General features: G+C 37.9%; 1 protein-coding gene across 13 annotated transcripts in view; it reads right to left on the bottom strand.

The window, feature by feature from the left end:
- The window catches only part of LCOR (ligand dependent nuclear receptor corepressor), a 134,259-nt gene that overhangs the window by 14,749 nt on the left and 95,642 nt on the right, over positions 1-23,868 (bottom strand). The window contains exon 7 of one of the 13 annotated variants that reach the window (XM_045853872.1): positions 15,012-21,801. The exons of the other annotated variants lie outside the window; for them this stretch is intronic. Coding sequence (XP_045709828.1) covers positions 20,832-21,801 — 970 coding nt within the window. The 3' untranslated portion in view covers positions 15,012-20,831. Of the gene's footprint in view, positions 1-15,011; positions 21,802-23,868 lie in introns of those variants that run through there. 13 annotated transcript variants of the gene reach the window in all.

Below are 23,868 nucleotides of genomic sequence, written 5' to 3'. Positions count from 1 at the left end.
GTCAAGTCTAGTAACGTCCTTCATATTTTTAAGTGAGCACTCACAAATAATTTTTATCTTCTAAAGAACAAATATTGAAAATAATTTTTTTTTCAAGTAACAAAATTTCGGCTACATTATTAAGTCCAGTTGCACAACCTAATACTTTTGTATTAGGCCTGGGTATTCCTGTTAGGTAATTATTGGTTTATAAGTCTGTAACACTGACAAAAATTCAGACACTTTATATTATAAATCTTGGTTTAGAAATACTTAGAGACATTATAGTTTTAATATGGTTTTTCAACATGACCAACTGGCTGGACTTTTTAATTCTGCGAATAACAATGCAGGAATCCTTCTACCCCTTTCCTGGCATGCGGAGGAAGAGAAGTCAATAATGTCACATTTCAGACACTGAAAAATGGAAAGACAGGCAGTTTCGGACTCCCAGCCTAAGGTGAGGAGGCAGATGTGAAATGACACTGGAAGCGGTGAGGCTCTGTCAGCGCAAGGTTAGGTGTTATGTCTCCGCCAGCCCCACTGTGGCATTCTCTTAGACCTTCAACAAACATTTTCTAATAATCCACAGGAAGTCTATTATACATGAAAGAACCCCTCTCTGTGAGTGACCCAGGACAACTCTTAGAGTTTAAGTGAGACAGTGCGGACAGCAGGAAAGGATGGCACAAGATTCAAAACAGACGAAAGGTAATTCCTGGTTAGACCGGCGAGCGTTCTCAAGAGCTGCTCTGTGTTTCTGGACGCCTGGTCTCACTAAGCCCGTGCACTGGAGTGCCCCAGTGTTCTGGAGTTTTATACAATTTCTCAATCTCTCTCTGGATTGTATTTCCTCAGGAGCCTATTATCTGACTCTTCATGTAACAGGGCAGAGTGCTGAGAGCAGCTTAATAAATGTGCTGAACAGATGGTGCTGATAATATCTTCCAGCTAATTCTTTTCTTCAACCTGTGACTTTATCTTCTGGCCATGAGGTGCCTTATAGGAAGGTCAGCCTAGGTAGCCTCCATCAGCCTCCTGCCCCCACCCCAAGCCTCCTCTGGCCTCTGAAGCAGTGGGGTTTCAGCAGAAAGAGCAAAGATCGTGCAATCTAAAAAACCTATATTCTACTTCTGGCTCTGACATTTACTATCCACAAAATCTGAGACAAATTATTTAACCTTTCTGAACCTTGGTTTCCTCATCTGTAAGCTGGAACAGAATATCAGTATTTCAAAGGGTTGTTGTGCGATATTAGATAATGTACATAAAGCACAAAGCACAAAAAGCAGGTGCTCAATTTTAGTTTCTCTGTTCCTGACTCAGGGAGATTTTAAGACCAAGTGGGGAATAAAGTTGCTGAAACACATCTAAATACAAAACAAAACAAAATCAAGAAACGATTACTGCAGTCTGTTGTTAAAGCTGCTTTACCAGACAAAAGGTTATGCCGTGTGAGCATAGCAATTGTTTCCTCCCCTCAGCACAGGGAAGTCACCGTGGCACCCTTAGGTGAGGAGGGGGTGTCAAGTCATTTCCAACTCTAGCACTCAACGGGAAGTACACAGGAGTGTAACAAACTCCTCATGCAAACTCTGCAGCTGCAGATGGTGTAGTCTGAGGAGATGCCAGGAGGCCCCTGCTGAAGGGTCCCGCCCAGAAGGTGCCTTGCGGCTCTGTCTGTAAGGTGGTACCAAAAGGATGATACAGGCACACCTCGGAAATGCTGCAGGTTCAGGCCACTGCAATAAAGGAAGCGTTGAAATATACAGCAAGTCCTAATCTTTTTGTAGGGTCTTGCCTTCAATCGATAAAAAACAAAAAAGCAAACAAACACCACCCCCACCCCCACCAAAAAGAGCAACATCTGTGAGGTGCAATAAAATGAAGTGTGCCTGTGTCTGTCACAGGACACAGACAGTACTGTGAGGTGGTGGGGCGCTGCTGTCGCTCAGAGTTGGATGGCCCTGGCCAGAACACTTAACCATTTTGGGTCTTAGTAGAGCACAGTCCCCACCTACCACATAGAATGACTGCAAAGAAAAACCTACAAAGTTTACACAAATACAAGTCATTATCACTGTCAGCCAATCACATTACATATGCTTCAATAAAAATTAACTTAGAGATTGGGAATGCACACTAATATTTTATAACCTGAAGAAATGAATTTTCTAAAATTTCCCTTCAAGTATCAAACATTTAAAAAATTTTAAATATTTTTGGTGGAAGTCTTTTAAAAATTATATCCTCCTCTGAACACAATTTATTCTATTTTAATGACTCAGGGTCATTACCATTTACACTATTATTAGTATTGGGATGCTTTTTATCATACTAAACTGAAATATATTGATAGTTTTGGGGGCTACTCTATTGAGTTTGTCTGCTTAACTACATTAAAGCCACAGTGGCAGTCTGTACTTCACGAAACTCTTTCTTCTCCCTGGCTTCCCAGTGGAGACGCTGTGTGTCATAGGAGCCTGCTTGTCCTTCTGTGGAGCACTTCCGCTCGCTGCACGAAGTGAGCAGGCTCTGAACGAAGGCTCGAGGAACAGTTTCCTGAGTACAGTGCATGGGTTTTCTAACCGCAACTTGGACTGCTCAGAGGCCTTTATTCCTCAGTTTTTGGTGTTTGGATATGTTTCTGATGTTTCTGAGATAGATGACTACAAATAAGTGGGACATAACTACCTTTTCCTTCCTTCCTTCCTTCCTTCCTTCCTTCCTTCCTTCCTTCCTTCCTTCCTCTCTCTTTTTCTTCCTTCCTTCTCTCCCTCCCTCCCTTCCTTCCTTTTTACATTACTACCTTTTCAATGTATCAAAAATTTACTCTAAATGCATTTTAGCAATATATGAAAAAGACACAAAGATAGTAACGGTCTATGAGAAAGATTAACAAACATCCCGGAACCCTACTGTAGAAACAACTGGCGAGATCAATGGTTCTCCCCAACTCAAGGAGCACAGTCACCACCAGAGTGTGCAGATCTTCAGGGCGCTGCTTCATGCCTGAGGCTGTGCCCTGGCAGCGGGCCGCAGTGCCCGGGGTCCGCAACGTGCCTGGAGTTCATGACATCCAGGCATCTGCCCAGTGAGAGGACAGAGAGCTCTGAAGGCAACTGAGCAAGCGCTTTCTTCTAAAGTGATGCTCACACAGAATTAAAAACTGAATAGTAGTCACTCCACAACTGGTGTCTAACTTCCTTTATGGTTGTAAGACTTGGATCTGCTGCGGTCTCACAATTCAGTAATTTAATAGTGTTTCAATATTTTAGTTATTCTCAACTACTGGAAGGTTTTCCTAAGGGCCATGCAACCAACCCTGAAGCAATGACTGTGGCACCATGGCTAGACTAGACCTTGGGGACCATGGTAAGGGGATCTGGGCTCTTCACACCAAGGCACACCAAAGAAACATCATCCGTACCCACGGAACTGTAACCTGGAACCCTGTAGAATAGCACTTGGATGCTGAAAAACAGTACCAGACAGGCGGGCGCACAGGCTCATCAGCCTTAGGAGGCATTTACAGCAGTGGTTTGGGGGAGCTCAGGAAATGAAAAGATTAAAATCACAACCTTGCCTGAGAGTAAGAGCCACCAACAAAGGACTATTTGTGTGTGTGTTTTCCTGGTAAAAAGGGTCAGGGTGGATGTACTGGAAAACCACTGGTCATCAGAGCAAGCACAACACCCTTGGCTACCACCAAACAATTTCTACCTGCGGTGATTGCATGCTTTCCTGAACCCCTACGCCATAGTGGTTTCATAAAACTCACTGGCAAGTATAAGGGGTCTTGTATATTTATTCTATGATTTGTATGTCTTACTGACTCAATTTGTCTTGTATTTGTCTTGTCTTTGTCTTAGCTTTCTAAGCAGATGCAAGCTATTTGCGGGTACGTGGCGACCATATTTCATGTTTTTCTGTTTTTTTTTTTTTTGTTTGTTTGTTTTCCTTAGCAAGGAAGAGGGGAGGGAAAGGGAGCACCAAGGATGCCTCTGGTGTTCTTCCTGGGCAGCACCATGTAGTGAGATAGGAACAAGGGCGATGAAGCTGGTGGCTGGTGACTGCCAGGGTGTGTCTGCCTGATGAGGTCTGTTCCGTACACACTGAGCTAAGGTGTTTGTAAGATTCTGAATCTGAGATGTCTGGGTGGCAACTGCACACACAGGCATGGGCCCACCAGCAGCCTCACTTGGGTCTGAGAACCTTTGCATTAACACTAACCTTTGTCCAGGCATCATTAGATGGCACTGTTATAATAGCTAACTTTGTAACTATAGTAATAAAATCACTTTTGACTGTGCCTCTAAATTATCCAGTTTCCTACCTTGTTTTTCTCCAGAAATGTTCTCAATAGGACCAAAGTTTAAATAAATTTTAATTTCGTATCATTTGAATACTTAATTTAAAAAAATTAACCTCAACGTCCTGAAGTTTAATTCTACTACAATTTTTTCATGTTAAAAAAAAATGGGTGCTAGCCAGTTTTGCCTGAGTTTTAATGTGCTGGTCTTTACCTTTGCTTTTAGTTATTCAATTTTTCCAATAGCCTCAGGCCTTTAATGGAGCCTAAATTTATAATTTACGCGATTTAGACTCCTCTCAGGCAGTAAGCAGGGTGACCGGAGACTGTGAGTTGCTGTCCTGCAGACCATTTGCCCGGCTGGACCAAAGGAGAAGCACTGCTCCGGTTCGGTCACTGCAGCCAGCCACCGGGCGTCCCTTGCATCTGACGACGTCAGATCTTTACAAGAACGACAGTTTACCGCAGATTTTGAAATCGTTTGTTTTGATTTCATGTTTCTTCCACTCAACAGCAGGACTCACTGTAACAGTTAAGTGAACTACTTATCAATCTGAACCCCTTCACCACCACCACTTATGAGCAGTAAGATTCTGGAGTAAGATTCCAGGGACTGGTAAGTGAAAGAAAGGGCTGTAGGAAGAGGGAAACTTGATTTCTAACTACCTGGACAAGTTCTGAGTTTCCCTGGTGGGTAAGGGCCTATACGGTCTTAAATGCCTAGTCCTCAAGGGTGCAGTAAAAGGATAATATTCATAAAAACTTTGAAAGAAAGTTTAAGAAGGACGTTTCACAATCCTATCTTTAATGATTTACTCGATGATGTTTTTTTCTAGAGCAGAGCTGAGACACAGCAGAACTCACCTACTTTGTCAACACTGCAGTACTCACATACCCTGAGGAGAGCATTCCTGGGGTTAATATAAATGGTGGATGGTCAATGCTTATGTTATTTTGGGGCAAAAGACGGATCAGACAGAGATGTGGCAGAGCGCGGAAATGACAACTTCGAGTCTAGAATTTAGGGCTGATGGATTCAGGTAGTCTATCTGTTCTCTACCAATAAAACTGTTTGATGGCAAATTCAACATCACTGTTAACCAAAATATCTTCTTCCTAACTGGAAAAGATCATTAGAGACCGTAAGTGATGTTTGGCTGGGAGCCGATCTTAATAGCAGAAAAACGGAGTCACAGGAAAACAGAAGGGGAGAAACAGTTAGAGACCATGTTAGGGGAGACCAAATAGTCAAGAGCTGTAAATTAATTCAGCTTCATTCTTCTCTTTAAATGTAACAAAACATAAAAATGTAGCATCAGTCCCCCTTTTTAATGCAGTAAGAGGGTGGTTGCGTGTGTATGTTGTTTTGCCAAACAGTAATCTGAAATTATGTTCCCTAAATGCTTACTTATAATCTTTTTAAGTAAACACCAAATATATAAGTATATTCAAGGGCCTCGGTAGGTCTGTTGACAAGCCTTTGCTCTATACTGGGGAATGCATCCACCCCTGGCTACTTCACATCTGTCTGTCTTCCATACCTAGAGACAGGAATATTCTAAGAGCTACGACAAAATTTTGTCTCTGTGTGTATACATTTATGTGTGTGTACAGATGTGTGGCGGACAAGGTGGGCATGGGTTGTGCAGATTTCTTCTTTCACTCTCGAAAAAGCCACGTATAGTTGGACCTCTAAACTACGGAACAATCAAGTTTTCTTTCCACGAAACTGAACTAGAAGAAATAGTGTAAGGGTAGGCAAGGGTGACGGAGAAAAGAGAGAAATAAAGTCTGTAAGACCACAGAATAGAAAGTGACCCCTTAAAATTAGGCAGTTCAATACCTATTTTCTAGGTGGTTGGTGACCAAATTATGTAAATTTGAATTTGGACAGGGTTAAAGAGAATCACTGCCCCCCAGACATCAGAATCATGGGAGAGGGTGCGTGCACATCAAATGTACGCGTATCTCTTCGCCCTGTGAGTCCTAGCCTCAGTGAGCCACCACCGCTGTTGACAACGTGGCGTCTTGCTGGTGTGGAGTGAAACAACAGTGAAGAACTACTGACCTAAAACAGAAGACATGCAATCCCTTTGAAATGCTTTCCAAGTTTACTGTGTTCTTAACCCAGTTCACTCAAAGCAGGGCAAAATAAAGGCTCGAAAATTATTGATAACCTAAAATGCAGGAAAGGAGAGGCGCCTCTGAGGGCGCTGACTGCGCGCGCAGCCACAGCCCACTGGCTTGCCTGCATCTCAGGGCTTACTGTCCCTGATATAAAGCTGGTATTATTCACAGTAGATCTAAATATGACAGGAGCAGTGTAAGGCCCACTTCTCTTCAATTTAACCCAATTGTCAAATTTATTAAATTACAATAAAAACATAACTATCAAGATTCTCATGTCCACTCAATGTATTTTCACCCTACAGGCAAATACGCCCAGGAAGCCAAAACATAATCAGTCACTTGGTGAGCAGAAAATCAGAGCATCCCTTCACTGGGGACGTAATGAGTCTACAAAATGGACACTTTGTCAGACTCTTTACTTCTGAAAGGTTTTCCCTTCTCCACCAAATTAATTTTTGTTTCTATCATCCCAGGTAGGAATATACACACAAGACTAAATCTATTCCATTTGCAGTTAATTTAAATACATTGGGTGGGAGGAGGTTCAGAGTCTGTGAAAGACATGAATTTTGGACTAAATGGCATAAATTTAAAAAATGATAGTTCTTGGAAGTGGCGGGGGGGGGGCATCCCCAAGTGATATAATACTGATTTGGTGAGAAAACAAACCTCAACTGTTAATCTAATGAGTATTATAACCAATTCTTAGAAAACACTGAGATAGACCTTAAGAAATAATTCAAGAAAAGAAGGGACAGACCTCTTCCCAGGGCGATTTGAACTGAAAAAGCGTATCTGTCACAGCTAGCCTCCTGAATTAGTGCAACCAGACTAAAGAGAGATCTGGATGTTAAAGGCATACAACTGACATTTTATAAGGTCAGGCTTACACGAAAGCTTGTGATAAGCCAGTGAGATTGACCTTTTTTCCTTTTTCTTTTGTATTTGCCAGGTAGAGGATTAAAATCTATGTCGTTCTTTGGGGGAAATCTCCCTTGAATTACAATTTAAATAACCAGGACCATGATGGGCTAAAAGAACACTGCTGCTGAAGCAGAACGCAGAGGTGCTCATTCCCCAAGCGAGAGGAAAGGGCGCCGTATCATGATGCTCTTTGGAAGGGGCGCAGGGAGAGAAACATTTGTCAGGGCCCCGCGGGGGCCGAGGGCCTGCACAGCCTCCTTGGGGCGGGACTGAGAGCAGTCAGAGGCCAGACAAGCTTCCCACGACAATGGGAACGCGCTTCTTTTGTAATAATAAAAATGCCGATAACAATACAAATAAACTCAAACAAAAACACTGTCCCCTTGCAGGGCAGGGTATGCAGAAGGGGGATTAAAGGAGGCATGGCGAGCTGACACAGACTGGCAAGACATGCAGACATTTAGTACTTCAGAATTCCTAGTTTCTGAGTGAAAGAATGGGAAGCTAGCTGACTATATATCTAAATTAGCAGATATTTGACAGTATCCTGAGTTTTTCATGCTTCTGTGGGATGTTCTTGAGGTTCATCTCCATCTTTGAAATCATACAAATCTGTGGTATGATCCTTAGAAGTGGCAAGTTCTACTTGTGCTGCCATATAGTACGTCACGGAAAACAGACACAGTAATGGCGCTCTTAAGAAATAACTGTGATGAAAGGACCTAGACCACTTTGTAAAATGTAAAATGCTAAAAAAGGTTCCTAAGATACCTTATACAAGATTTAATGTTATTTCTCACTTGTTCCCCTCATATTAGAGGAGGCATATATATTTAACAATTTAAAATATAGGGATAAGCAAAGTACTTTTGTTTTTAAAATGCTTCATTTCCTTTTGTTTCTTTTAATTTTATTTTTCAGAGAGAGGGAGAGAAACATTGATATGTGAGAGATACATCTATGGGTTGCCTCTCACATGCTCCCAACTGGGGACCTGGCCCACAGCCCAGGCATGTGCCCTGACTGGGAATTGAACTGGTGACATTTTGGATCACAGGCTGGCACTCAATCCACTGAGCCACATCAGCCAGGGCTAAACAAAATACTTTCATATCTATCATTCTCTCAGGGGTGCTTTTGGAACTAACAGTCCTTTATAACCATCCTACCTTCCCTCTCTGAAAATACTCAAGGCCACTGATGGAGATGTACTGAAATGGGGTGACCCAAACAGAATCATTTGCATATTCAAGTTTTTACTCAGGAATATTGGAAGACAAAATGGAACTAAATGTTCTCTCTCTCTCTTACACTTTCATACACACATACTCAATTTAGGTCTTTATCCTACCTCTATCTTATCCCTAGTTCCATGACTTCTCCTGCTCCCAACACACTACCCAGTTCAACCACACTGATACGACTTCCCTTGCAGGAAACTATAGTCTAAGTTCCCTGCCAGTAGTTTCCCCTAATTTTAGACTTTGCTTCATATTACCCAGAAGTGCCACCTTCTCAAAGATTAAAATCCAACGTCACTTTTTTTTGCATAAAATTTGTCAACTTCTACTGTTCATACTGTATCCTCCTTAGCACTTTTCCCTGGAGGCTGTTGATATCTTACTCTGCTCTCATGATTTCTGTCTTTCGTTACACCGCATTATGCTGCACAGTAACGAGTGACTCGGCTACCTCCTCTGTGGGCTGTGAACCAGCTCTAGGTCCAGGACTGTGTCCTTTTTAATCTGGTAGCTTCATTGCTTAAACTTGGGGCTCAGCTCATCTTAGGCATAAGTGAAGTAATGAATAAATGAACCCAGTAAGTTACTACATAGTGAAAATAATTTTCCTAAGGTATTTTCAAGGGAATTGAAAATGACGGAGGAAACATTCTGACACAACAGAAGGAAAAAAGAATAAACTTTCAGTGTGAGTTCAAATCATCGAGGCAGGGAAAGAGGGAATTTTGAAGATCTGACCGTCCTAACTCTAAACACACAAGAGGTTACTAGTATATTCTCTCCAAGGTATCAGAAAAACTGGGATGAAAGGTATGGCTTACATAATGGCTTTCAAAAGCCATTTGATTTTGACTGCAATCTAGAACAAGAAATACTTTTTACCAAGTGACCTAGTACATAGCAGTTTCTGTGTGTATGATGACACACAACTTTCAATAGTATTTACCCTTATTATATGCTATGTACTCTTATTCTTTTTTCTTTTTAAAATGTTGGTTAGGACCCACTAAACTGATCTTACAATCAAATAATAGGTCACAACTGGTTGATCCAGTTTGAAAAACCGTTCTACACAGACTCACCACTTTCTAGCACCTTGTAAGAATCTGCTATGCTGGTTACTTTTTCAATCTGTCTCTATCTAGCTTAAATTACAGTGCCAGGCTTTCTACGCCAACTGTCTCAAGTCCATTTAATAGCCACAGGAATGAATACCTTAAGCTGTTCTACATGGGATCTGAATTATCTGTTTGAAATGTGCAGAGCTACCATTTGATGAGAGTTTAACTAAAATCACATTAAAGACGATCCCCCAAATTCTTTCATTGGAAAACTAAAGTTTTGATGATTAAACACTATTGATATGTGCACAATTCCCTGCTCTCCTACACTTAGCCAAGTGATCTTTCTAGTATATACCAAGTTAAAAGAAATTTCAAGTACCAAATAATCTTTATCATTCACTCCATATTGCTGATCAAATAAGGGTGGCAAGAAGAGTACAGCTAACATTTTGAACTATTAGTCAGGAAACCATAGCAGAGTATTCTTACATGCCTATAAAAAGCTCCATCTACTAAATCTATTAAATCTACTAGGGAAGATTTAATACTTATGCATTGATATGTTTTTGCTTATTTTCCAATTAACTAACAAAAATCATGGCTTAGACTATTAATTATATACTAATAAAGCTTTTTAAAAAAATGTCTTAAGAACTCTTCTTTTCCAAATACCTAAACAAGCCCGTCTGCTTTAGCTGTAAATGAAGTTTGATACGCACTACCACTTCCCCCCAAAACAACCAAGTCCAACAACTTATAAACTGAATATACTAAGATTCTGTGTTAAAAAATGCTTACCATTTGGAAGCAAATAATGATAAAATGGACATTCAATACAAGCAAGGTTATCTACTATGTTACTTAATAAATACTTTAAAAAAAATCCTCACCTGAGGATATGTTGTTGTTGTTTATTTTTTTATTGATTTGAGAGAGCGAGGGGGAGAGGGAGAAACAAAGTGAGAGAGAAACATCGACGGGCTGCTTCTGCACACACCCCTAACTAGGGATCCAACCCACGACCTAGGTGTGTGCCCTTGCTGGGAATCACACCTGCAACTTTTTGGTGGACAGCACAGCGCTCCAACCAACTGAACCACCTGGCCATAGCAGTAAATACATACTTTCTATCAGTGAATTTTTCACTTATTTAAGCTATAAAATCTAACATCGTATGACTTGGGTATATGTTTTTACATTTGAATACAAGTGTGTGCTGAGAAAAATCCAGTACATGGGAAAAATAACTCCACAACTCAGAAAATGGCAGAAAGCAATACTATTTTCCATTTTTTCCACTCCATTTCCCTTATGCAATTTCTGGTTCCTACACCTTAAGACATAAGGATCCCTGAATTAATTCCAAAGTACCAGGAGAATCAGACAAGAAAATTCTGGATTAGAAGAAATAACTCCTTTTTAAAAAAAGATCCTAACAATTTAAGAGCTAGGTATCAATTTGAAGATAGGATTACTAAAATAAATTCATTTATGAGATGCTATTCAATAGACTGTAATCCTTCTTCACTGATCAGGCCACTAGTTTAGAACAGATAATAACAAGAAACAAGTAGTTATAGCTTTAAAATTTACTAAGAAATAACAATTACTTTTCCAGAAAAATGCTCTATGGTCATGTGACGTAACTGAGTAATTTTCCAATTTCATAAATATCAGATCAAAAAGGCAGAAACAGCTAGACAACCAAAGAAATAAGAAATTAACTGAAAGATAATCTAGACCAACTGCTAACAATAGCATTATTTTTTAATATATATTAGAAATGATCAGAGATCACTTTTAATTGCATGTATAACCTTGAAAAAGCAGGTTTAAATATATTGATATCAGTTCTAATCTTTGTCATTTTAAACCAGTTGTTCCCCTGTCTACTTACAATAGGAATCAATTTATTATATAAAACATCTTTATACATCTAGTTCTAAAACACACCACTTAAATGTTGAGCAATACACAGGGTGTGGCAAAAATAGATTGTTGTTTGTATGGAAAATAATACAATAATTAGTAAATAATAACACAATAACACACCCCATGTTTCTCATACTCTCAACTGTAACCTGCTTTACCCTGCCCTGTAATGTCCTTTTCTTATTCCTGGTAAAAGGAAGTACTAGCAGCCTCCGAAAAACCAAAACTACTATAACAGCCTTCATGAGCTGACAATATTGTTTTCATACTTATGTCTCAAGAGCAAACAAAAATCAGCAAATCATTATTCTTTTTAGTAAGCAATCTCAACATAAAATTTTCCTCTAAAAAATTATGAAAAACTAAGTCCAGCAAACAGATATTATGAAAATATCGACATATCGGGTTTAGCTGAAAATATTCTTTAAGTGAATAAGCCAACGAAGAGAACTGAGGCAGGGGAATATCAAATTACTAAAGGCCAGAAGTTACGAGGCAGAACTGCATCCAAGTACTAAAGCACGATTTTGAAGCAGCAACTTCTCATTATCTAAGAGATTTCATTTAGAAATGATTTATCAGAAACTACTGACTTTATCATGTTCATTTACAGTACACTTTGAAATTTTACCCCTTTTGAGGATTTTTAAAAAAGCATTAAAATCTTAAGAAGTAGATACCAAACTTTTAAAACAGTTTTTCACAACAAATTTATTAGAAGAATAGTGGTTTTGAAAAGTCTAGCATCCAGTGAGAACTACCATACACAACATTACAGCTGGGAATGTTTCTCCAAAATGTCATGGTCAAATAATACAATGGAACCATTAAATCTTACACATGCACGAAAGAACTAGCGCTTTGACATACAATGCAAAAAAAAGGGGACCACATGGATTAAAGTTTTAAGTACTCATCACATACATTAAGACACAGCTTATTTTAGTCCAGTCAAAAATCAGAACTGCATTAAAAATTTAATGTAGTGCAATCAAACCAAAAAACTTAATTTGTGATCATAAGTGCTCTACTACATAAACATTGATCATAGCAAGGAACAAAAAGTTCAAATCACACAGTACAAAAAAATCTGTAAATAAATATATACTACAGTACAAGAGAAATATTAAATTATACAATTCCGTCAAACTGTAAACAGTATATTGAAATGAGGTCCATAAGAGTAAAGGGGGTTCCTGTTTTGTTGCATGACACTTGAACTTCTAGAAATCTGAAAGATGCCATTTTCCATATCTTCAAAGGCTATGGGTTTATATATGAAGAATTCCTTTTAGATGTAAGATATCAAATATTAAAGCAGAGGAATAATCTGTTTTGTTGACTGCAGACAGTTCTACAGAAAACAAAAGGAATATTTATGAATAAAGACCTCTAGTCGACAAGTTTCAACATTAAAGATGCAGAGGGCTAAAACACTGGAATTAGAACTTTGCATCAGAATAAACTTGTCACTGAGGAGTTCGATGCTACAAAATATATTGACAAAATCGTCTGCTGATATGCAGACCCAGACCTCTGCTAAGTTTTTGACATTTACATACTCATGTTACAACACCACCTTTGGCAGAATCACTACTAATAAACTCAGAGCACCCCTGGCCCAATGGTTCCATCACAGTGGCCAGTGCACAGAATTCTCTAAAGACATTGCATAAACTAGAATGTAGAGGTCAGACACCCAAGGACCAGTGCTTGAATTTAGTAGTAGTATGGTGAAGAAGCAAGAGCCACATCAAGGAGGAACTGCATCTGTTTTACTTTTCAGAAGCAGCAAGGAATGTTGTTTAATTGTGCTGGCTATTTAGTGGCATTTAAAAATATATAGTTTAACTATGTGTATGTTTCATGTGCTGGCTATACACTGACGCACATTTTGTTTTCTTTTTTAAATACACTGTTAACAGGAACCCCCATATTATCTGCTCAGTAGTAATAACTGAATATATAGAATGCCACTATAAGAGTGTGAGGCACCGTGTGCTGGAGAGTTATATGCAGCTTTAAAATGTTTGGCTGAGTTATACCTGGATACCTGAACTGAGTTTTTAAGTTGACATTCATCAAGGATGTGCTACCAGCACGTCGAAATAAAAGCAAAACAGAAAAATACAAGTCACTGTTAGGTTTAAGAATAGCATCAAAGTACCTGAATTGAGTGAGAATAGTGTGTAAACTGTCCCTGAGGGTTTTTAAACAGTGTGTACAAGTTGGATTCCTAAGAACATTAGTTGTATTCAACAGCGTGGACTGATAAAATACCAATGTCTGACACTTTAAAGTGGAGGCTATAAAGAATTATATGCAAACACTCCAAATGTATAGTTTATACACTTCTTCGCGAAGCAGCAGTAAGCTGCTGTAGAGTATACATCCCATCAGAACAAGCAACATGTGGGAGTCAGATAAAGGTTTCTACCTTAGTCTGGTCTTTTGACAGCACAGCATAGCAATACCCAATGACTCTATCTTTCCTAGATCAGAATGTAACTAATTTTGACTAGCAATATAGGATTAGACTTTAATCAAACACTTTGCTATTACATACTAAAATTCCTTAAACTTACTAATGCTGGTATACTAACCTAGTTAATCGTCCCCCCCATTTTAGAAATATACCCTTCCACAACTTAAAAACATTAAGATCCATTTTCAGTCCTCTGATGTAAAAAGCATGTCAGTGAATTAATATTAAAAATTTACACAGTAAAAAGGCTTGAATTTCAGCCAAAGATTCTAAATACTGCTCATTCCCTGAAGACTTAAAGGGAGAGAGAATCCCTACCCATTTTCCTAGTGATTTATTTTTCTAAAATTATCTGACACAATTTTCATTTTGGGGAATTTTCCCCTCACCTCCTCTCAAATTCTAAATTCTTAAGCCTGAAATGCTTAATGAAGTGGGGAGAATGAGGCAATCACTTGTAATCGCTTGCAAGGTATAAAATGTTATGGTCTTTTTTAAATAAGACAATATTTATATAAATGTGATTTGACCCCATATTATGTTGTATGTTTTATATTTTTAAGCAATCACCATAAAACTTACAGTACCTAAGACTGAAGATAAATTAAGACTTTAGTGTTGTAACAGAAAAAGTGCTAAAAATCCCTTTTCTAGTACTTTAAACATTTCATACAAGTGCTTTCCTAGCGACAGTAAAGTTTACTATATACCCTTCCACCAGGGGGAAAAATGTCACCTGGATGAAAGAAAAGTTTAGGAGTGTAGCACCGGTTATTTACCAAGTCATAGATGTTAACAGATGATGTTTCTCTCATTCAGAGGGGGTAAAAATATCCCAGGCTGAAATTCTATTTTGGCTATTGAATGTTACTGTAAAAATCCCTGCTCTACTGTGTCAGTGTCCTGTGTCAAACCCCCTCCCAACCCCCCTCCCCCAGTCCCCTTACACACTATCCACTGAGAATCTAATCTCTAAAGAGATTATTTTAAAATTTATGTTTTCAGGACATACCTGAGAAAGGGTGCAATTATGCAGAACAAGGAACCCAAGACTGTACTAATACTGGTTATAGGTTCATAAATTCTTTCCCAAGACAAGTCTAAAGTCTAAGAGGTATGTATGGATCTTCAAATATGTTTTACTGCTCTAGATTTTTTTGGTATGTGTGTAGGGTCATTTCCAGTGTTGAAAAGATCATCTTGAGCCTGTTCAATAACAGTTCAAGACTGGGTAAAGAGTTCATTTCCATATTCAAATAAAGATTAAATATTATAATTATATTTGCTATATCCAATAAATCTATGATTAACTAAAAGTGCTTGCTTTTCAGATTTTATTGATACAGATCTAAATGAACTGGAAACCTTAAAATTATCCCCCAAATAGTTGCAGAATTAACTTATTTTCTTTGTCAAATCAACAATAGCCTGATTCTCATTTTCAAATAATCTAAAGAGATTTTTCTGTCAAATGAAGATGGCCCAACTTTACCACATTATCTATCCTGCCACTCATTATTAGTATGATAGGACAAAATCTCAAGTTAGCCTTTTCCCAAGTTTCCACACTTTCCCATCCTACTTTCTTTCCACCCCTTTCCCCCAATCTCCTTCATAACACTGAGGGCACACAGCTACAGGGCTAGTGTCTGCTACTTTAAAAGGCAACTGCAACTGAGAATTTATGTGGGAATAAGAGCAAAAGGATATGCAAAGAATTTTCTCTATTTTCCCTTCAGTCACCATGTTCACAAGTCCTACTCAAGTCTCAAGGACAGAATGAATCCAAAAGAGAGAGGGAGAGAGAGAGAAAGGGAGGGAGGGAGAGAATGCACTAAGATGACTGGAAGTCTGTATTCCTTGTACCACAATTATAATTTCTTTCCTTTTCAGTAGTGTCTCAACGTTCATACAATATTTTTAAAAAAATCTCTTATACAGAATCTCGTATCTTAACAGTTTACTAAATATGCTGTTTGGCTGAAGCCATTAGATTTTTAGTAACACTGGCCTGACTGTAGCATTAATGAAGACCTAATTATAATGAAATAGTAACAAGGAAAACAATCTTTGATATCTTCATGAAGGTCAAAATTTTACCTATAATTTTCAATGTCTCCTACAAAAGATTAAGTGGAGCAGTTCAGTCTATTGTCATATTTCATGACCAATGACAGCAACCTGAAGGTATAGAAAAGGGTTGTTCATATGATAACCACCTCTGGAATTTAGTTAAAGAATAATTACAAAAGCAAGAATATGGTTTCAAAATTAAATCTACAGGGATAATACCTATTACAGAAAATAATGAACTGTCACACACATGTGTTACAACTAAAAGTAATTTCAGATTCTGACATTAATTTGTTTTATAAGAATTACTAACTGAATCCAAGCCTCACTATTATGGGTTGATGAAATGTAAGAGAATCACAAAGGCTTAGAACCAGGCCTTGCACCATGTGCTTACTCGGGGCAGGGGGAGAACACAGTTCACTAGCAGCTCCAGGGTTGCTATGTACTGCCTAATGAGAGAAGGTAGTTATGTATGACATGGGCCTTTGCAGGTAGTCATTTTTAGTCTAATTTAGAGTTCTCTCCAGAAAATTGGGAACTAAACTTCTCGTTGTGCCTATTGTTTTACTATCTGATCCCATATAGCTCATCTTATAGCTCAGGTAAAACGTTGGAGAATGAAAATGCCAATTGGTTGAGGTAATGGTTTATATAAGATAACCAGAGTTCTAAAAGCACTTCAATATTGTAAAGTAAAAGTGTACCAAATAAAGCTAACACACACTTCACACTGGTTAAGCTTGCTCACCAGCACTGAACAGTAATTAACTTCACAGAAGGACCCTATTATCACACAAAGCCTTACTCATATTCATGATCTGCTGCAGTAAAGGTTTATCAAGCAACATCTAAACTTCAGAGTTAACAACAAACTTAATATTAAAAAGTACTATACACAAATATAAATTATTCTTCTGGAAAAAGAGACCTTGTCCTTCATGGTATTTGGGGAACAGAAATAAGTGTATAGCTCATCACAAACATAGTTCAGTCACTTGTAAGCCTACTGAACAAAGTACTATAATATTATAGTCAAGTTTGATGATTATGTCTCAGAAATGAGAACATAACGATAAAAATACCAACTAGATATCCTTCCACAGAATTAGTGTTTTTAATTTTATAGTGTGATAGCTTATCTACTCTGTAATAATAATGCTCTCTCATAAAAAAATGCAAGAACTGATCTTAAATACATTATCTCCTAACATCAGTTTGAATAATGTCGTAAGTTTGAGTAATGTCATCATCTGCCTACTGGAAAATGCAAGGAGACAAGGCTTTTGTGACAAAGACAACTGTGAACTATACTTTCCCATACCATAAAAATGGTCAACTGTTTTTTGGGCCATGCAAAACTCTGATTGGCAGAAATTAAGCATGCGAATAGACCAATCTATTACACATTTATGAGGACATCCCCAAACTAGAATATCTACATCGAAAGTGCCAATACCTAACAGTGGCAAATTAAGAGAGAAATAAAATATTAAGGGATCACTGCGGCACCAAGACTTGACAGCCAGCCATGTGATGAGCCACCTCCAGGAAATACATGGTATAATGGAACTCTGAACACAAAATTTAACATTAAAAGTGCACCTGAATATTACAAACTAACTTTACAAAACCTACAATAAGGTAAAATATATATCTTTTGAAATATTCAGCAGCTTTCCGTATTTTTTTAAAAGATTTTTTTTGAGAGGCTCATGAAATTTAAAAGGGACCACTATCTAATTTCACCCATGCTTCACAAAACAATAATGGCTATTTTATATTGCAGTTACAAACGTAATGCAATTAGTGCTTAAAAACAATCTACAAAAAAGAAAAACAGAGAGAGACCGACCGACCTTTGGAGGAAATATGCTTATTCAAAAGCTTCTTGGAAAAGAAAATTTACCTGAATATCAAGTCATGACTGATCTCAAGTGTAATGTTTAAAAGCTTCACAGACATGAATATTACAATCTTCAGGTCTCAGGACTTTTAATCTGAGAAAGTTTAGAGTTTGGTTTGTTTTTAAAATTCACTTTCTAACCAAAACAAATAATAGAAGTACTCAAGTTTTCACTATTTACAACTCTCAGCCTACAATCTGAAATGACATAATACAAGTTCTCTTATTTAAACTGCAGCATTAAAGGGTAGGCACACCATTCTTCTGCTGCTCGATTGTCATCCACTGAAACACACATAGAAAATATTTATGTTAGTAAAATGATCACTCCATGTACACTACAATGACAAAGTTTACATAACTCAACTCATACATCACTTTATAGACTACCACATAGGATTAAACCTCTCTGAACAGTAAAACTCTACAAAAGTTGAACTTTTAGGGCCAAATTTTTAAATGGGCCTTTTATGATGCCTTTCTGAGAGGGGATAAAAGCAAGCACAAATTAACTGCTCAAAGTACCTTTCTGTAGCAATTTTGGGTTACTGAATACCCCAAACATCACGCAAAAAGGCACACGGCTACAATTAATTGTGCACGACAAATTATTGAGTGTGGAACAAAGGAGGCATTCCTTCATAAGCTTAGCCCTTTGCTTTTAGCAAACTTTCAACAACTTCCTCCAACTGCAGATGAAAACCATACATTTCAGAGTATTTTAATTGCAATTTCCAGCTAGGCTAGAAAATGCTGCAGAGTCACATACTGCTCTGACCCCAAACTGCTTTTTCTGTTGAGAACACTAGAAAGCTAAGAGGAAACAGGCTTAGTCATCCACTGATTAAAAACTGCTATATAAAATAACCAAACCCTAAAGAGGAACCCAAGCCCAGGCTATGTCAATAATGAGCAGTGCACGTATTTTAGTAACAGCAATGGTGTGCCTAACCTTTGAACACATAGGTTGCTGAGGGAAAACTATCCTTAACCTAGTTAACTGCTCTGGTGTTTCCAGGCAAGAATTTATGCCTTGGGAATATCTGGACCTACTTCTCCTCAAACTGTTATTATCCACCTGAAATCTTCAGCCTCAATTTTAATGCTCCAAGTTTGACTTCATTTGTTACAAAAGCTTCAGTGACTTTTTAAAATTTTTGGTTAAGCATTTAGAAGGGCCTGACCACCTTTCTCAGCAGATTAGAATACAGGGTGGATGTGGTATGATTTTGTTTTGCACAAACAGTAAATTTAATTTGGTCAAAAATTAAATTTCATGGGCTTTATCAATTATTCTTACAAAAAAACTGTAGAAAACAAAGGTTCCCAACTTAGTGTGATTTTAAAGCCCATCTCAAACAAGGCTTAGCTGTTCTTCCAGGAGTGCTTGTACAAACATCATCTGAAAGGTCCTGAACTGTGTGCTAAACAACCATGAAAACAAGCAAAAAGTTATGAAGGAGGTGTTATGTAGGATGCTAAAAAAAAAGAGAGAGAGAAAGAAAAAGAAGATTTAGAGCAACGAATTAAATAAAAACTAAAGAAGAATACACCCCCCGTCCCTTGTACTAGTATCTGGATTAGTTAAAAAAGAAACTAATGAGATTTTTTTATTAAATTATGATTAAAATTGAAATGCAACCTAAATCATATTAGGTCACCTTGGAGTTGTGTTTTTTCTCTCTCACCACAAACCTTGTGGTGAATGAAGGAAATGGGTTCTTCATTCATGTGGATATTTGGGCAGACTATTGAGGCTGTAAAATCTAGATACCACGTTTACAATATTATAATTCATTATACACATTTCTTTTCCTATTTCTCCCATTCCCCAATAAACAGATCTTGAATATTTTAAACTAGTTGCTGCAACGACATCCAGTCGTTAGTTAGCACATGATCAAATCCGTACAAGGATTTAAGAATACAAAGAAACCGATTTTGCTAAAATGAGGCATCCTCTATTGTTTTATGTAATGTACCCTGACTGCTCCTGAGTAAGAACGGAGCTCGTCCTCCATGAGATAAGGCTATATCCTCACTTGTTGGTGAGACCAAATTCTACCCTTAGAAAATCCCAAATGAAATCACAGCAAAGGTAGTGTTACAAAGTAATTAACCGAAGCATTTCTGAAGGTAGTGTGTGCACATTTTCCACCTCCTTCCCCCCTGGGTGAGCACTAAATAGATTGCTAATTTGTAAGTAAATTTAACAATGAGAAAAAAATCATAAAATGTAAATTGATCCAAATAATTATTTATCATCGAATAAACACATTTCTTAAATTCAAAGATTCATTGTTCCTAAGAGATTTTTCCTTAGGTTAATCCTTCAATTAGCTGAATCATAGAAGAAAAAAATGTGAATAATTTTGTAAGATGGCTTTCCAATTTGCAGTGATAAAGCTCCCAGAATGCAGAGGTGGTTTCTAAAAGGGGGCTTTTTTCTTTTTCTTTTTAAAATAAAGGCAAATATAACTTAAAAAAATAAAGAAAAGCATGCAGGCTCTACAGGCAAGGAGTCCACTTCCATGTATCTGTTCTCTGTGAGGTAACTCAATTCTCTTGTAGAGAAACATGCAAAAGGCCAAACAATATCCCGAGCCATACTGCACATGAAAAATTTTAAATACGCAACATTCAGAATGCACCTTTCAGCTCTGTACACACAAGTCAATGCAAAATCTGCAAAGAAACAAGTGTCACAGTAAATGAAGTTAGGTGCAAGCAGTGATAGCAGTAGTGCTCACCCAGTTTGTACAGTAATTGGCACTCTACAGTATTCCTACTCGTTTTTTGATTCATTTGCACTTTGTGCTGCCTCTCCCTGGGGATCTAATTCAATCTTTACAGAAACATCTGGCCCCTCCGACCTCATTAATTTCATCTTTTTCTTTGGAGGGTTTTTCAAAGTGCCCAGCCTCTCCTTTACTTTGTACTCCAGTGTACTGTGGGGAATCCCATAAATACTCTGAGCTTTGGAAACACTCATTTTTCCACTCATAACCACTGAGATTGCTTCCTCCAGTATCTCACTGTTGTACTGTCTGTATCGCCCTCTTTTCTTCCGAGGCTGCTTGGAGCCAGGGTCTCCTTCTTGATCCGATGTGGGATATGGCTGTCCAGAGGTAGACTGCTCAGCATCTGAGCCCCAAGAATCGGGTCCAGCATCTAACATGCTTTTTCTATTTTGTTTTGGAAGAATAGCCCTCAGTTTTTTACTAAGCGCGCTCTCCGTTTGTGAACCCATTACCAAAGAGCTATAGCTGTACTGATCACCAGTGCGAGATTCCCAAGAAAGATCCATTCCTCGAACTTGTGGTATCTTTAAATCTACAGGAGATGAATGGCTCACATCCTTTTTTCCATCTTGTTTTGCTTGAAGTGCCATTTTTGGAAAGGCAGAGTTTTCTGCAAGAAAAGGAAGGTCACTGATGTTGCTGAGTGCACCATTTCCCCTGAACTTCATACGACTGAGGTTGAACTCATAATGTGGTTTTGCCCAAGAGGCTTCCCTGGATAATATTAAGTGCTGTCCATGATTCTGTAATCCAGATGGCCCAAGGCTGGCAGCTGTGGACAATTGGTTTCTGCTCAGTAGTTCTTCACTAATCTGCAGGGATCGAGCCAATGGAACTTTGAGTGATGTGGAGTGTCCAAAACCTTCCCTGGTTCCATCCTGTAAGCTTCTTGGAGGTACCCCATCACCACTCCGAAGTCCGTCTGGGCGGTACTGGCTGGGTCTCCCAGGTCGCCTAATTGGATGGAAGGAAACTGATGTGAGCAGGACTTGCACAGGTAGGGAGGGGTGGGTGAGGGGACCACTCCTTTATTAGAAGGCCTTGCTTGGGTAACATCACTTTGTGTTATTTATTTATTTTTCTCTAAAATTAAAAAACAAATGGTCTCGGCAGTTAGTTTTAAAACGTGTTCACAAAAAAAGAAAAAGGAAAAAAGAAAAAAAAACCCAGGAGCTTTTTGGGCAAAGAAAAATTAAACCTGTCAGCTGGTCTCTGGTTGGGTTCACAAATTTTCGGAGAAAAAGTTTCGCGCAACTGTCTGAAAATAGCACCTTAATTATTAATTACAAAGTAATCATCAAGTCTCCATAACTCTACACAGAATTGTGATACCAATGTGACGTTACCACTAAACAAGTACAGTAATAAAAGAGTAAGCCAAATTACTTATTTTAATGCAACATGTCCAACATTCATGACAACCAGCCCTAAAACTGGAACCATTTACACTGGTGGAGTCCACAGATAAGTGCTCATTTATCCCACAAACAAGTTGATGTTCATTACCAAAAATCAAACAACTCCACATAACACTTCTTATTTTGCTTGGGCAAAAAATATGGCTACCAGCCCCAAGAGGGAAAAAAACCCCAAATCAAAACAAATCAAAATACCCATCGCATATAACTTACCACACTTCTTCATTTAAAAACACTATTAGTGCCAGATACATGAGTACCACTGATTCTCCATTTAAAATAATCCAAACTTTAAGGAAACTGTATTTTATTTGCCCCAAAACTTTGTTCCTTAAGTTCTAGTCAAAGTAATTATTGTCACAGGTCTATAAACAATTTTGTAGTTTTCCTTATAAAAAAACTTAAAATACCAAACATCAATTTTGAAATTTTAAGTGAACAGCTTTTGAATAACGTTTAAAAGTCAGCTCCTTACACAAATTCATAGGTTTTTCATTTTCACAATAAAGATTATCAATGATAAAACTGGCAACTGGTAAAGCATGCCCAGGGAGAATTGCATTAAGTGAGTACAAAAGAGGAACTCTGCAGACATAATGATAAACCAGCTATATATTCCGAAAGTCTAGAGGGATTCTGTGATGTTATCACTAAATAACATGAGCATAACAATGAATATTCAACTAAAAGCTGGGCAGTACTGTCCATGCTTCTATCTTCCAGACAACAATATCATGTAGGGAAAAAACTTTCCATTCAGAGGGATAAACAGAGCAACTTCACCATATGATAATACATGAACCTGGTGGCCAAGTGTGACCTGAATCTTAAGCAAGGGATTCATTTATGCAAACCACGCTTAGTCTTCTCCTACATGTGTCCTTAATTACACAACTCAAGTTTTTTGATATATAAATGGAACCCAAGGATTTGGGACCATGATAACTTCCATTTAGTACAAACTACAGTGAAGAGAAGGGCTTAAGGAAAAAAGATTAAACTATGCAAAATGAACTAAATTAATGTTATTTTTAGACTGAATAAAGGAGAGAAAAAGGAAAATAGAATTTCAGAGAAAATAAAGGGCGCATTTTAGCAGTAAAGAAATCCTTCAATCTGAAGGTAAAGGTAATTAAATGTAACAGTCCACTTAGTATATATACTTATTCCTTTACCATTTAAACAACTCCCCATGTTGATATCTAAAAGTTAAATAAACCTAAATATTAACTAATTTAACTTACTGAAGTTATTTTTCATTATCTAGATGAAGTTGATTTTTGGTCACAACACAGTTTTATGGAAATGCCTTCCTAATACGGCATCTAAATAACTTTATTAATACTTTTCTCTAGATGGTTAACATGTACACATAGAGGGAGAATTAGATAATTCTTACACTGTAAAATTAGATGGCCAGAAAATTCACTTTCATCTGCTAAATAATTATTAAAACTGTGCATGTAATGTCTTGGTAGCATAAGAGTTATTTGTCAACATTTACAACCAGTCTTATCTACTTAAAAAGCAAAAATACAATTAGATTTTCTGAACTGCCACACAGAGTTAAATTTGCAGTTCAAATCAACAAACAAAACAAAAC

Source organism: Phyllostomus hastatus, unplaced genomic scaffold (assembly GCF_019186645.2).
Source record: "Phyllostomus hastatus isolate PE091 unplaced genomic scaffold, TTU_PhHast_1.1 phas_scaffold_1066, whole genome shotgun sequence".
Classification (NCBI taxonomy): Eukaryota; Metazoa; Chordata; class Mammalia; order Chiroptera; family Phyllostomidae; genus Phyllostomus; species Phyllostomus hastatus.
Note: the sequence above shows the minus strand (reverse complement) of the source record. Positions and strands in the feature narration are given on the sequence as shown.